This window comes from Neolamprologus brichardi, chromosome 2 (assembly GCF_056152115.1).
Source record: "Neolamprologus brichardi isolate AB-2024 chromosome 2, ASM5615211v1, whole genome shotgun sequence".
Lineage (NCBI taxonomy): Eukaryota > Metazoa > Chordata > Actinopteri > Cichliformes > Cichlidae > Neolamprologus > Neolamprologus brichardi.
The window spans coordinates 25,766,273-25,782,031 of NC_142105.1; the positions used below are offsets into that span (position 1 = coordinate 25,766,273).

The following is a 15,759-nucleotide window of genomic DNA, read 5'->3' on the forward strand; positions in this document are numbered from 1 at the left end:
ACGTGATTGGTTTAATGTATACATTCTGGCATGCGATTGGTTAATGACAATGGCAACAAACCGCCATCTTTTTTCATGAGACGACTAGCAACGAGGCTACTTTACACCTTTACTAGCGTCGTCAAATTCTTTATCTAATGTAAAGAACAGGCAACACGTAGCGTTACTTAGCATATTAACACAATGCATGGACATTTTCGGCGACTTCTAAACGTTGTTCAGAGTAGTTTGTAGTACCTTGGGCCGTCGTAGGTAAGACTTCAATAAGAAGGCATTTCATTGGATAACTGACTGACCGTGCGGGCAGTATTAACACACGCCATTAAACCTACCTTTAAAACGAGGAAGGAGCGGTGGTTTTTACATATTTGTTTGGTTTAGTATCTCTCTCCTTGAGCAATGTGGATAAAAGTGCATGGCATTTTTGCAGCGATATATTCAAATAATAACCTTTAGTCACACTCCAGTACTTTTATTAGTATTATTTTTTATTAGTTATAGCCTTTATGAGCACCTCTGCTTGCCTCTCATCACCCGAGGAAAGGAGGTGAAATAAACTTTATGTCAAAAGCACTGCAGTTACTATGTAAAATCACCCTTGTCATACTGTTCAAACATTGTGCTCGCTATTGATTTGGGCCTTAGTTGCATGTTATTGTGTTATTAGGCATGAAATAGCTAAGATGTGCAAACATGGAATTTCATAAAAACAAATTTGCAAGTTGTTTCCAATTTGAGCTTTAGAATTTACTGCATGTGAACGAGATATTGTATTCACTCGCCTAATGTGTGTTTTTGTCTGTTTTTATCGTTTGTGTTTTTATTTACAACTATTTTACTGCTCTCTTGGCAAGTTAACTACCGAATAAGAGATCTTTATTCTCCCTGACACTTTTACTTGGTTAAATAAAGCCTAAATGCTTCTATTTTTGGTGCTTCCCTTTTTGAAGTGAAGTGGAGATGGGTACGCTTTGACACAACACCCCTGCAATAAATTCCATCTTCTTGACTGTTCAAACATGGATCCCCTGCTGTGTGTCATTTTTGTCCTAGATCTTTGGAAACATGGACAAAGTGGAGCTTTTTGAGGTTGTTAAAGTGACAGAAGAGGTGGAGAGTGCCTACAGCCAAATGGAGGTGACATCCTTTAAAAAGAGGAAGAGCAAACCTCAAGATGACAGTGTGGAGAAACCTAAGAAGCCTAGGTAACATGAATAAAATGGTTTTCAACCCTTCTTTCATCACTGGCTGAGCTTCAAAGGCATTAAAAATGTCTTAAAAATGTCATGTTCTAATTGTAGACTTGGAATGTGTTGTCTGCCTTAGGTCTGCCTATCTGCTATACTACTTTGATGTTCACCAGATTATGCAACTTGGAGTCTCTAATATGCCACAGTCTGAGATCAACAAGCGTATCAGTGAGAGCTGGAAACGCCTCAGCGTAGCTGAGAAAAGCTACTACCTGGAAAAAGCCAAGTTGGAGAAGGAGGGCATAGATACAGTAAGCTGCAGTCTCAACTTTTTTTTAAAATGTAAACAAACCAGCGTATCGGATTAGCTGAGAAAACCATATTATTTAAATCCATTAATCTGTAGATTAAACCTTCTTAAACACTTATGCTAGAATTCAAAACTGGCGCACTTTCACCTGGCAATATGAGTCTGTTAAAAATAAATTAGAAAAATACTTAGTTCAATATATGAAAAAAAAAGATTTAATTTACATTTAAGACCTTCCTCAACAGTGTTTGACTATCTTTCAAAGTGTGTATATATTCCTACATAGTGAACAATAGTGTCAGAATGTTGAAAACTGTCTGCAGCCTTCATAAACACAGGTACATAACCTTACTTTTGTTATATATGAACATGCAGTCATCCTTAGAAGTATACAAGTCATTTCCAAGGGACGACTTACTATGATCGTATAATATGATTTTATAAATATAATAGCAGGGCCACATCACTGCAGCCAATCACATCATGAAAAACAGTCACTTTTATAACTTCTAAACAGTGAGGGATGTTAACATTTTCAGTGAAGATCTGAGAATAAATCTAGCATGTCCACAGATATGCTAGATCTCTTTCTCTTACAAGGATAACAGCTTGTTAAGGCAGTCCTCAACTAATATTTAGTAGTTGGTTGGGTGCCACAAGAGGGCAGCAGCATCAATTAATATTTACCTGGGACTTTGATGTTCCAGGTAAATATGAATTGAATACCTAAACTTTAGCAAATAAATGCATTCCAATATTTTCTTTGAAATATCAACTATGAATCAACAAAAGAAACCATGTCACCGTGTTTAGCTGGACGTGAAGAGTCAGAATTTGTTATTATGGTAACTGATTCAGATTTTAAATTACTCCTGTTTTCTGAACAAAACATCCAGATTTTCCCTCATCTCTGAGTTAAAAAGTTCAGATTTAACTAAATGTGCTTTCTCAAGGTCTCAGGATATCATCATAAACACTTTTGTGCTTAAAAGTGAAGACAATTTACCACTTCCTGTGGTTTCTCACTTGGAGTCAATGCAGAAAGATACTTGTCTGTGACAAACAGACTTTATTTCTTTATTAACAAAGTGTTTTTTGTGATGAAAAATCAGAAAAGTCACAATCTACAGGTTTCTAATCTCTTTCAGACTCACTTTTAGTACCTGTAACTTAACAGTAAAAAGTATTTTTAGTATAATAAATACTGTACTAGTAGACACTCTAGTAGTAAATTAATCATTATTCCACAAAGTCAACCCGTCTTTTTAAAAACATTGCCACTGGTAGACAGCTGATCAAAAAGCCCTTCCTCCAGTGAGATTAATTTATTTCCTTTATCATGAATTCTTTTGGCCATAAAAAATGTCTTGATTGTGTTTTTTCCTCAGTCATCTGTTAGTCCCTCCAAAGATCTGCCAGGCTTCCGCAAAATCCTACCAAGAACCAGTTACTTTGTATTGTCCAAAGGCTGCTCCTCAAGTCTCCAGCCGGGAAGCTCTCAATCAGAGCTCAGCATTGAGTCTACGGAGAATCCACCTGAAAATGGCTTGCCCTCAGTCTCCCTTATTCAGGAAGCCCGGTTGACACCTCTAGGGTTGGCTGGTAAGGTTGAACTCTCTGAACACCCCATTGTTGTTGATGAAATAAAAGGGGAAACAGCGGTAGTGTCTCCTGCCCTCCAAGGAATTCCACCCGCCTCTTCCTCCTCCTCTGTCTCACCGAAAGCAACAGCTTCTGGAGACTCCAGTGTCTCACAGGGCTCTGATGACTGTGCGGCAAATCGGGTCATACTGAAAGGAAATGAGGCAAAAGCTGGCAGTAGTAGTTACAGTGCATCGATGGTGCAGCAAACACAGGGGGAAACCACACAGGTGGTGGCCATCATACCCACCCAGGTACGACCTAAATGTCCTCCATCTTCTGCCAGGTTGTAGACTGATATTCATTAACTTCTATAATCACCTAATTTTAATAACAGCACATGTATTTTGCTTACTTCTTGCCTTACCCTAGAACCTACTGGAGCCCAAGTCTTTGGCAACTGTGAGCTCTGTGGGCCCGGTGGTGATGGTCCCTGTTGGAGCAAGCATAGAGCAAAGTGTCAAACCTTCATATAAAATGGTAAACATGCATATTAGTCAAATAAAGAAAAATCTTGTATCTGGAAGAGTACACATTTAACTTTTAGGACTTGAAAGACCTGAAGTTACATATTTTCCTCTTCTCATCAGTCTGTGAAGACATACACTCGGAGAGGTCGAGGGAGGTGTCTGAATCCTGGCTGTTCATTTATCTACGTTACCCGCCACAAGCCACCAACATGCCCCGAGTGTGGGAGCCACTTGGGTGGTAAATGGATACCCGCTGTAAGTGTTAATGAAACCTAAGAAAAATATTCACTATTTACTTGTGGTTCTAATCAGTTAGTTTTGGCTACCATTTTCTTAATAGGCAAAAAAGTCACACGAGAAGCAAGCTGCTTCAAGGCAGTTGCAACAAAAAGCTAAAAAAAAAGCTAATAAAAGCTGTCAAACCACACAACCAACAACTCAGAAGGCAGGTGCTGCTGTCAGCAAAATAAATACTACTGCAGGCAACAAAGAAGGACAAGTTCTGAGGCGCGTCAGAAAGCAGCCTGTTCGTTCAGCTGGAGTGCCACAAGAGGGCAGCAGCACCAAACAACCGGCTCAAACAAGGTGCGTGTCATTTCTGCAGATTATTACTGTCTGAGAGTTCACAAGGCCATTCAATCAGATATTAAGTGTGTTCGTTCTTTTAAAGAAGCAAGTTGATTACATCAGCGGTCCCCAACCTTTTTTGCGCCATGGACCGGTTTATGCCCGACAATATTTTCACGGGCCGGCCTTTAAGGTGTCGTGGAAAAATACAACAAAATAAAACTAGTACCGGTACAGAAAAAAATAAGATTTATTCATAACACACCTGAAAAGACCCAGGAAAAACAGAGTTAACGATAAAAACGATAACAAAATAACGCTGAAAAACAATAAAAACCCTGAAAACCATACATTTCACACCTGGGCCTCAACTCTCGCGGCCCGGTACCGGTCCGAGGCCCGGGGGTTGGGGACCGCTGGATTACATTGTTTAAGTGGTGGTTATTTACAGATGGAAGTGTTTATGCTTTAGCTGCAGAAGGCATGCAGTATGAGAAGTACAATGCAAAAGTCTCGAGATTGCTTCTTGTAGTCTGTCATTTATATTTACATTTTTCTTCAATACTTTCTTTTGTTGTTCAAAGTCATTTTGAGTCCTTTCTGAAGGACTATCAACATTTTTCGTTAACTCATTTTAATCTTGTACTTGAAGTTTTTTAAAAATATTTGTTAAGCCATGTAACAATAATATCAGAATAACTGAAGCATAAAAAGGCACTAAAATCAATGGCATGTACCTGTATTTGTAGATTTGTATCTGTATGCCCGTATTTGTCATTTTCCTACCAAATGTCAAGAAATTTGAGGGGGCTCAATGCTTTTTCACAGTACTGTATGTGCATTAGTGGATTTGTTTATTTTTAAAAATGCACACTTATCTTGTTTTTTCTCTTTTCACTTACTGTACCTCCCTTAATAACAAGAACTGCCAAAAATGTGTGGAAAAAAAGGCCATTTTGAAAATGTGGATGAAGTTGAATTATACTCACTTCCTCTTTGTGCTGTTAAAACAGCTGCCTGCTGCCCTCTGTGTTTTGACACTAGGCTGTATCTGACTTGACATACTTACTCTTTTATTTCTAGACAAGTGAAAGACAATCCTAAAAGTGCCTCAATCCAAGGCCAGGAAAAGAGCAGTACCACTGTGCAGAAGAGGCCTGTGAGGCCCATCCTTCCTGCCTGCTACAACACAGGTGAAATGAAACAGACCCAGCAGTAATGTTTTGGTGCCCTGTGTTTAATTGGGCTCTTACAGCGTCAACATATGCGTTTGTGTTTTAGGTCGTGCTGTGTTTCAGATCATAACTGTTCCACCTGACAAAGAGAAATTTCAGTATTCACACAACAATAATTCACCGAATGGTAATGTTCATTTGACTGTATTTCTAATTTTTCTTCATTCTGTGCAATTTCCACATTTGTGGCTTCTGTCTGGTTTTATTACATGTATGCTCTGTGCTTGTTCTTGACACATGCAGACCAATTTTATCATGAAGTGTCTCGATGTACCTGTATTTTCTGAGGTTTTCGCTCTCAGTTGATGTGGTTCTTTTTTAACCACAGTGCCACCAGAGAATTTCTCAGGTCTCAAACCCAGCACTTTAAAGCAGCTCGGCCAGGCCGTCCCAACGACCACAGCTAACCAGGTTAACACATACACATGGTTACACACACACACAGAAAAATCTCACACAGAACTGCAAAACAGCAGATTTAATCCTTCTTTCTAACTGTCTGCATGCATTTCCATAGGATTTTCCGGGTGCAGCGGACAGAAGCCAGCCCACGTCTTCTCTGACTGACAGGAGAGTGAATATCCTGTCAGTTGTGCCTTTCAAACAGCAAACAGTTTCCAGTTTTGTGAGTATCTTCCTTGCAGTTTATTCTGCTGTAATTGTGTACAAACCTGTACTTTTGCTTGTTTGTTGATATTTAGGTAATTTACTTCTTTATTCTTTAAGGATTTGGGACTGTCCACAGCACGAGGCAGGGGTCGGTGTAAGAACCCATCTTGCGACTATATTTATAAGAACAGGCACAAACCTGCAGTGTGCCCGAAATGTGGCTGCGAGCTGACCCAGAAGAATGCCAAGGCAACAAAGGTACACAAAACCTTCCTTCCTCCAATTTTTCTCCAAAGTGCAGGTGCTGTAAGATCAGTTTCCAGCTGTTTCTTTGATCTTTTGCTGATTATTTTATGAAGCGTAGCAGTAGCTGGGATCCCTGAGAATGCTTTGATTCTATTTTCTGTTACAGCTGTAACACTTTCGTTTACTTGTCTTCACTATAATTATTGCAGAAACCTTTAGCAACTTCTGAACACAAATGTATTAAATGCTTTACTTTTACTTTAAAACCAACATTTTTGTATTTTTCAATACGGATCCATTTGTCTCCATTGATTTCTTAATTTCCCCTTTTCAGTCTGAGACTCTGCTGTATCCATACAATCCCCTTAGTCCTGCCCAAAAAGACATCCAGCGTCAAAATACGGTGCAGCTGCTGCGCAGCTCTTTGCAGATTCCTGAGAATGAGACTGAGCTTCAGGAAACATTAACCCTCATCCAGGAGCTCAACACTTTCCAGGTTGTCTTTGTTCAAGTGGCTGACCAGGAGCAGGAAAACAGCGCCGAGGCAGAGACCATGCTTCAGTCTAGGTGGCCTCAGTACTACGAGTCAGCAGCTACTCACTGTGGCCTGTGTAACTACCCTCTCTTCAAAGGTGATCAGAGGTAAGAAGATGCATGACAGGATTAGTTTTAATATCTTTAGTATTCTCCCACCTTGATTATTGCAGTTCACTTTTCACGCGTGTCTCTCAGTCCTCCATATCTAACCACCAGTTACAGCAGGACACAGCAGCAAGGCTGCTTACAAAAACTAGTCAGCAGTCACATATTACACCTATTCTCTGATTCCTTCACTGGCTTTCAGTGAATCTCAGAATCCACTTTAAAATTCTGACCTCTGCTTAAATAGCAGAGCTTCTGAAACCTCATCACTGCAGCCGGCCTCTCCGATCCTTAAACCAGGGTTTTAAAAATAGAGGTGATTGTGCATTTGAGGTTGTTGCACCTAAACTGTGGATTAGCCTTCCACACTCATCAGGTCAACTTCACTGTTACTGGTTTTAACTGCCGAAGAGTCATTTTTATAGGTTAGCTTTCCCTTAATATTTTCCCCCTTGACTTTGACTATAATTTGCAACTATTTGCTTGTATGTTGGAATGAGTGTCTGACCGTATATGGTTGATTTTGTTTCTGTGTGGTTATCATCACTCTGTGGCTTTTATTCAAACTGTTAAGCACTTTGTAACTCTGTGTTTTGAAAAATGCTAAAAAAGTTATTATTGTCATATCTGGTATCTTACATTATCTGTATCTGTACATTTTAGCACTGTTGCAGGACAGGAGAACTGCTGGCTGCTCACTGAAACTCTAATGCAGACAGTCTCTCTGCAGCTCAAGGTTTGTCTCAATGTTCAGTGTCTGGCCCTGCACAGCTTCACTGACCTTCATCCAGGTAAGCAGAGCTAATTGAAGGTATATTGCACATATAATTATGGGATTTGTTTGAATTAAATAAAGATTCCTCAGGAGACTGGCTACCTTTTGTCTGCAGAAGCTCTCAGTAGGCACAAGCTGGCACATATGTAGTAATGACCAGAAATTTACATTCAGTTATCATAGGCATGAATGTCATGGTAATTTGAATTATTTATTTGAACTGTTCTTTTTCAACGAAGTATTGGTTCTGAATTTATTCTGGATTTTCTCTAATCCACACAGGGTCAAAAACATACACAGACTCATCTAAATCTTTGTGGTGATGCTGAGGTTCTACTGTGTTTTTTAACGTGACGAGGCCAAAGCCTATTACATTCTCGCTGGTGATCACAAACAACATCAAAACTGGTTTTGAAAGGATAAAACAAGCTGACATTCGACTTCTGGAATGGTCTTAAAGCCCCAGCTTGAATGTTTTTAAAAATTAATGAACTAGCCTTATGCTTAAAATGCATAAAATCTTTGACTCTATGTGGATTAGAGAAAATTAAAAATAAATCCAATCCTATGCACCAGTTCTTGTTTTCTAAAGTTGTTAAAGATGTATGCCTCACAATCATTACACCCTGAAAAACAGCTAAAAAATCAACAAAACCCCAAACTACCATGACATTTATGCTGTATGTAAACTTCTGACAACATCTGTACATTTATAGGCTCATGCTCCCAATTTGACTTATCCAGTTTTTAGTACACTGCGCTTCTGTGATCCACTGAACAGAAAATAAGTTGGCAAAGTCTTCAGTTGTGATGGAAATTCCAGTGTTACCAAAACAGCAATGTTATTATGAGTAACGGTGGCTCTGTGAGACCAAAACAGTAAAACTAAGAAGGGTGCTGTTTCTGTTTGCTTAAAATGTTAGAAAAGACAGCAGTCCACTACTTTTAACCTTGCTACTCATCAGTCGCTCCTTTTTCAAAAAAGAAATTGGTGCTTGTTCAAATGTTAACTCCATCGGTACCTGCCCTGGAATAGCTTTTCTACAAAAAGTGCCCTTAAAGGGCAGCTTCTGCAGTAAAGTGTTGCATTTACCAGTTGCAATAATTATTTCACTGATTTGTTAAAAGCCTTTTATATAGCATATAAGACTCCAGTGAATGCAAATCTATCAGTATTTTCAAAAACTGTTGTCATCGTCTTTCAGCTCCATACTAACCTTTAATAATATAAGGACAGGTTAACATTTCAACCTGCCTCAATATGGTCAAAGTAACAGATGGGGTTGTTGATGATGTTGATGACTTCTAGTTGATAATGGAGAAACAATATTTTCCTTGTGTATTCATGCCAACAGCATTGAGTGGATATAAACAGCTCTTACCGAGGAAGCTTTTTTATAAGGTGTGGTTTAGCCTGTAGCCATATTCTCTGGAGTCGAGTTGATGAATCTTTCTTTATTCTAACAGGTCTGTTCAACATTGGGAACAGACTGCTGGTGAGCATCGACCTCTTTCTGAAGATCAGGGCCAGCATCAAACTAGGCCAGTCACCCTCTCAGGCAGCCAAGACTATAGTAGACCACATCCCCAGTCATCCTGGTAAAATCCTGTATTCCACTCAGCATTTATTGCTTCTGCTACTTTGTAACGGTCTACATTTTTAAAAATGGCTTTGACAGTCTGTTTTCTCCTTTGGTTTTGGCCCCCAGTCCATTCTCTTAATCCAGATGAATCCTCTCAAATTCAAGAGCTTCTCCTGAGTGGCTACTGGGCCTTTGAGTGCCTCACTGTACGAGATTACAACGATATGATCTGTGGCATTTGCGGCGTTGCTCCAAAGATAGAAATTGCACAGAGACACACAAACAATGTCCTGGAGCTCAAGAATGTAGAAGTGAGAGTTTGGTGATAACAACTGTAATTAATGCCACATAATTTTCGTTTTGGCAATGGCAGCTTTGTTCAGATATGTGTTTGACTGTGTGCTCTTTTGTTGTGTCCTCTTGTGATCTTTCTGCAGTTTACCTGGCCTGAGTTTTCAGTGTCAGATGAGGTACATGTGGATGACTTCTGGCTGACCATGGAGAGTGAGGCTATTGAGCAAGCAGCTTTCCCCACAGACATCCCTATCACACGGGTAGATGCTTCCATAATTGCTCCCTTCATTCCACCTTTGATGAGGAGCCCCACTGTTATCAACACAGAGAAGGACAAGGTCTTGCCACACCCTGAGCAGTCCTCGGGTATGTTCTTCCTGTAAATTACTGCTGATTTTAATCTCCACATGCATAAGTAATTTTTATTAAGGGGTGTCCGATGTTCCAGTGATTAAATTCTAGTGCTATAACTACTATAATCAAGCAAATATAATGGAGATTTTTAAGGCTAAAAGAACATAAATGTGTAATAGTGTTTAAAAAAAACAATTTTGTAGTAAACACATGTCACATGACCATTCATGTGCACTGTGTGTGCGTGAGATGTTGTAAACAGGAAACAGAGGATTAAAAACATACTAAAAGTGAGATCAAGGATCTCTTTACTCGGACTGCTGATAACATGGAGTGGTGGGAGAACATAGATTAGGGGATTGTTTCACCAATATGGTGATTTAGTAACGGGTTTTAGAGCGGTATCCACTGCAAGAAGAAGTCATTGCAATGAAAAAGCAAAACTATGAAATCTCACAGGTAGCCTAGCCATAATATTTGAGCTTAATATACCCTCACTGGCCACTTTATTAGATATACTGGTTCAACTGGTCATTAATACATGTCTAAACCAATCATATGACAGCGACTCGATGCATTTAAGCATGTAGACGTGGCCAAGACAACCTGCTGAAGGTCAAACACATCATTAGAATTATGATTTGACTGGGGCATTGTTGCCACGTGGGGTGGTATTTTGCAAACTGGTAATGTACTGGGATTTTCCCACAGAGATGGTTTACAGAGAATAATTTGAAGAAGAGGAAAAATCCATCATCATCCTCTTGCCGCACAGCAAGAAGGTCCTGTTCAATTCCACCATCAGGCCGGGGTCTTTCTGTGTGAAGTTTGCATGTTCTCCCCGTGTTTGCGTGGGTTCCCTCCGGGTACTCCGGCTTCCTCCCACAGTCCAAAGACATGCAGTTAGTGGGGATAGGTTAATTGGTTAATCCAATGTGTGTTAGCCCTGTGACAGACTGGCGACCTGTCCAGGGTGTACCCCGCCTCTCGCCCTATGACAGCTGGGATAGGCTTCAGCCCCCCCCAAGCATGTAGCAGTTGTCTGGGTGATAATTCCTTGTTAATGCCAGAGGACAGAGGAGAATGATTTCACTGCTTTGAACTAATAGGAAGGCAACAGTAACTTAAAAAGCCACTAATTTAAAACCAAGGTATGCAGAAGAGCATCTCTGAATGCACAGCATGCTGAACCTTGAAGCAGATGGGCCACTTTAGTAGAAGAGCACATGGTTGTCACGCCTGTTTGTTGACAACAGGAAACCGAGGCTACAATTGGACCACAGAAGACTGGTCTGAGGAGTCTGGACTTTTGCTGCCACATTTAGATTTTAGGGTGAGAATCTGGCATAAACAACATGGAAGCATGGATCCATCCAGTGTACCCATCTTCTGATGTATAGCACACCATGTCACAAAGCTCAAATCATCTTAAACATCTTTATTGAACATGACAGTGAGTTCCCTGCACTCAAATGGCCTCCGCAGTCAAAAAATCTCAGTGTGATAGAGCACCTCTGGGATGTGGTGGAACCGGAGAGTCACATCATTCATGTGCTGCAACCGTGTGATCCTGTCATGTCAGTATGGACTAAAATCCCTGAGGAATGTTTCCAGCACTTTGTTGAATCTGTCACCGTTTGGACAGTAAAGTCCAACCCAGTACTAGGAAAATGTATCTAATAATGTGACTAGTGACTGTGTATGACTGAGAAGAAATCAAGGTTGTCTGCATCATCATTTCGGAAAGTCTCAGTTTTGTCTCGCCAGACTTGAATACCGACCTACAGATTTCAAATGAAAACTGAAGGCAGCATTTGCAAAAGTTGGAGTAGTGTGGATCTGAAATATATGTTAACTTGCTTTAAGATGAAAACGCATTGGAGTAGGGATGTGGCCATTTTTTAAGACAGCATTGTTCATCATGTGCTTCAGGCGATCCATCGGTTTTGGTACGCCTCATTCATGACAGTCAGCTGAGACTCGACAAGATTGAAGATCACACTGAGGACGAGTTGAGAAAAGTCCTGGACTGCTGTGGGGCAAACATCACCCCAGGTTCCACCAAGGTACGTGTGTGTGTGTGTCACACACATTTCCTACCATATAACTGGAACTGGAACTAAATTTACTACTTATGAAGCAAAATCTTCAAAAATCTGTTTTCTTGATCATTAATTTCCTTTGTTAATTCGTTCATTTTCTCATATTTGTGTGAGAGTTTGTATTAATAAAACCCTGCTTTCTGTCTCCATTTGAATGAATTAGAATGAGCTGCTGGCCTCTCTGATCTCCTTGTACGCAGTCGTTCATAGCGGCCTCTCCACTGCCCCACAACCCCCTGCACACCTCACTGCTGGCAAGCTGTCCAAAGTCTGCCCCCACAAGGTAAAAACAGCAGCCAGATGTTATCCAGATGTGTCAAAACAAATGAATTAAATGGATCAACTTGTATCACATCCATCCATCTGCAAGTGTCATTTGGCGCAAACACACCAAAGTATTTTAAAGAAGTAACAAACAAAAGTGATTTTACACACTTTAAAAAGTATAATTGTTTTCTCTGTGATGCCTGTGCCCAGGTCATGTGCGCTTCTAAGTACTTGGTGAAAGGAGAGACGGCTCGTGACCACGTTGATCTGCTGCTGTCATCTCGCTACTGGCCTCCAGTCTATGTTTGTGACAGTGCTCGTCAGGTGGCCCTTTGCGCTGACCTGCAGTACCCACAGCTGGCGAAACAAATGTGGGGCAGAAATCAAGGCTGCTTCTCTGACCCTTTTGAAAAACCAGTGGTGTGTGATTCTAGTGTTTAGTGTGATTGAAATAAGCTGTTATTATAGTAGTTTGCATTCAAAAGTTACGAGGTAAACACTCAGTGTGGTGCCTTCCTCAGACAAACTGTCCTTTGTCTTCTTTAGCTCGTGTCATGTCCGGAGCTCCAGGACCAGCTGTACAGTGCTGACCTGTCCTCAGGAGCAGAGAACCAGCAGGTCCACCCCATCACCAAGTCATCTTCCTGCTGGCTGGTTCATCCTCCACAGGAAACCCAGAAGCCTGCTGCTCCAGAACATCATTCTATGGTCGTCTGCAAAGATCTCGAGCCCTATGTTAGCCTGGTAGCTGAGATAGAGATGGAGAAGGGCGAGGAAGATGACAAGAGTGCTCCGGATAAAGAACAGTCAGATACACTGAAGAGTGACTCCACAGAAAGTTCTTCTAGCGTTCCTTCTGTGAGCCGTGCGCTGAAACAACCTATAGTTTTCAACAACACAGCTTATTATTACCTGTACAACCGTCTGGTGGATTTTCTCACTAGCAGAGACATCGTGAGCCAGCAGATCAGTCAAGTTGTAAAGGCCTGCCAGCCTGGAGAGGTCGTGATCAGGGATTCTCTGTATCGACTGGGAGTGGCGCAGATAAAAACGGATGGAGAGGAAGATGAAGGAAGTGGGGTGGAGGGACAGGCACAGGAGGAAGGAATAGAGACGTTTGAGGTTGTTCTGGATGAATAAGCTAATTTGGCTTAGAAAGCGAGATATGTGAGCAAGCAGGCAGGGAGGTGGACTGAATGTATAATGGCTGCAAAAATGTAGAAACATGTAAGTGCTACTAGTGATTGTAGTGATTGTAGGGTTAACCCTGACAATAGTAGTATTTTTAAGATGGTGATCTTGTATCAAGTTGTTTAAGTGTGAGAACAAGTAGATCAGATTGATGATAATGAAATGTCAAAGCTGTCCTTCTCAGTTGACTAAATGAATGTAACCTATGTATATATATGTTTTTTTTAGCAACAGGAAATAAAGATTGAAAAAAGAATAGAACATATATGTAATGTATGTAAGTAACCTTGAGTCCTGCTCATAAATCAGTGCTTTCCTCTGACTGAAAGAATGTAAGCAGGGTTTTATTCACTCAGCTACGACTTCAAACATGAAAGTAAATATTTAGCTTTGAATTATTTGGTATATTTATAACCCTTTGGCGTTCCTGCTTTACATTTTTACACTCTTACCTCTCAACTGCCACCCGCTGCCTTTTGGACTGATGTTTATTTTGGAAAGCGATTATAAAATGTTAATTGTAATATATGATAATGTGGTGATAGACCCTTGTTGGTAGTTTTTGCTTTAATTTGTGCCACACTGAATGAGTTGGGTTGACTCAAGTGAAGTAGCCAACCTTTAAAGAAACAGCTGCATAAAAGATATGTAATATATCTGTCTATGTGAAGTATTCGTTTTTGGTTTTTTTTCATTTTTTCTGGTGTTGATAAAGATAACGTAGACTTTGCCTGGCAGTTAAAATGAACAATGGATGAACAGAATCTCTGTGGAAGTATTGGGGCTGCAGAGTTGTTAGTAGGGACACCTGTTGATCAAGTGGCACCGAAGCAGCCGTGTATAGTGGTAATATGCAAAAGTAGTCTGTAAATTAAACAGCTTCTGTCACAAATAAATATAAAGAAATTAATGGCTTTGCAGCTTTATTTAAATGTATAAATAACATGTGTATAAACTAATAAACTTAGACTTGACAACAGGAAATCTGAAACTTTGTAACGGTTTAATGTCTGCTACTGTAAATCTGTTGTCTGTGAAGTTTCCTTACTCAGTTCTACATCAAAGCCACCCACAAGCAACACTGACATTCAGAATTACAAGAAGTCATCACATGAAAGAGGCTGCAAACATCAGGATGGTTTTTGAAGTCCCACAAAGGTAAAAGAAGTGAAACAGCTCCAGGATATAGTTTCTGACATCATTCATTACTTGAGGAAATGAAGAGAGGTTCGCAAGTAACCAAATTACTAATTAAGTTATTAATTCAGTCAATGTTGGGTGTACTTTGGCGATTAATGAATTAATATATAATTATGATTAATTAATATAGAATTAGATAATTAGAATAGAATAGATGTGATGGGGAAAAAAGTTTCTGTTGTTTTTTTGCAACACAGTGGATTTTTTATCAAATAATAAGTACACAATTAGCATTCAGCTTTAATTGAAGGGGTTTACAAAAGTTGTGAATTTACTTGAAAATCCTTTGTAGTGAATAACTACCTTAAGTCTAGAATCCATGGACATCAACAAATTCTGTCTTCTACCTTGAGATGATTTGCCTTCAGTAACTGAATAGATGCTCTGTACTAACCCAAACGTTACAACAATTCTGTCACTAATTAGCTAACCTAAACTAATTTAAATGTATTAGCTGCAACAACCAACCGAACATCCCAGTGACAATGTTCTGTACGGGCATAAGGAGGCGCTACACATGCTCTCAAATCTTACACTTTAACCACTTAAGCATTTCTTCAATCCAGTGTCACAGACAGTGTTAAAACTATTTCAGTTTTTGAGAGCAGCGCTCCACAATGTGTGTTAGCCTTGATATGTGTAGTGTTTCATGTCCTCTTTAACATTAGAAAAAGAAGTGCAAGTTCAACCATATATATTTTTTTCTGCATGATAAAGAAATGCTGCTGAAGTAAATGAACTCCATCTGCATGACTCTTTGGAGTTAAATTGTAAGAAATAAATGTATAAAATTACAGAAAAAAGTTGTGCTAGCTTATTTTCAAGAATGCCCAGTAACTATAAAATTGAAAGATTTTGTTAATTCACAGATAATGTGAATAAAATTTTTATTATTATTATGGATTCATTAAAAAACATACATTTTGGTAGATTTTTGGGAAAAAAAATGAACTTTTTTGTGATTTCCTTTTTTATATATTACAAAATTACTTTAATGTAATATGAGGAAGTTTGAGGAAGCCATGAGGAAGTTTTTTTTAAAATAAATATCCAAAGCTGTATAAGATATTACATACAAAATTT

The 15,759-nt window shown here is 39.6% G+C and overlaps 1 protein-coding gene across 5 annotated transcripts; it reads left to right on the forward strand.

Annotated features, from left to right (window-relative positions):
- Positions 1-64: 64 nt before the first annotated feature.
- On the forward strand, positions 65-14,422 carry hmgxb3 (HMG box domain containing 3). 5 transcript variants are annotated; one of them, XM_035912192.2, is made up of 22 exons: positions 65-252; positions 951-964; positions 1,054-1,205; positions 1,327-1,501; positions 2,889-3,395; positions 3,514-3,621; positions 3,732-3,866; positions 3,952-4,196; positions 5,262-5,371; positions 5,460-5,540; positions 5,742-5,824; positions 5,931-6,038; positions 6,140-6,280; positions 6,603-6,910; positions 7,574-7,701; positions 9,153-9,284; positions 9,395-9,579; positions 9,706-9,928; positions 11,849-11,982; positions 12,182-12,301; positions 12,496-12,705; positions 12,832-14,422. In XM_035912192.2, exons 3-22 carry the CDS (start codon positions 1,066-1,068, stop codon positions 13,423-13,425), a joined length of 3,867 nt encoding a protein of 1,288 aa, XP_035768085.2. In that variant the 5' UTR covers positions 65-252; positions 951-964; positions 1,054-1,065; the 3' UTR covers positions 13,426-14,422. The 5 variants fall into 5 exon arrangements, with proteins under 5 accessions (XP_035768085.2, XP_035768088.2, XP_006781525.2 ...); XM_035912195.2 differs by lacking the exon at positions 951-964; XM_006781462.2 differs by lacking the exons at positions 65-252; positions 951-964 and adding an exon at positions 289-547.
- Positions 14,423-15,759: the final 1,337 nt, after the last annotated feature.

Bases quoted from the DNA above. Each gene is read 5' to 3' on its own strand.
- hmgxb3 (XM_006781462.2), top strand. From the start codon at position 416: ATGGCATTTTTGCAGCGATATATTCAAATAATAACCTTTAGTCACACT. The intron at 11,983-12,181 runs GTACGTGTGTGT...TGAATGAATTAG, and splicing joins TCACCCCAGGTTCCACCAAG to AATGAGCTGCTGGCCTCTCT. The intron at 12,706-12,831 runs GTGTGTGATTCT...TGTCTTCTTTAG, and splicing joins ACCCTTTTGAAAAACCAGTG to CTCGTGTCATGTCCGGAGCT.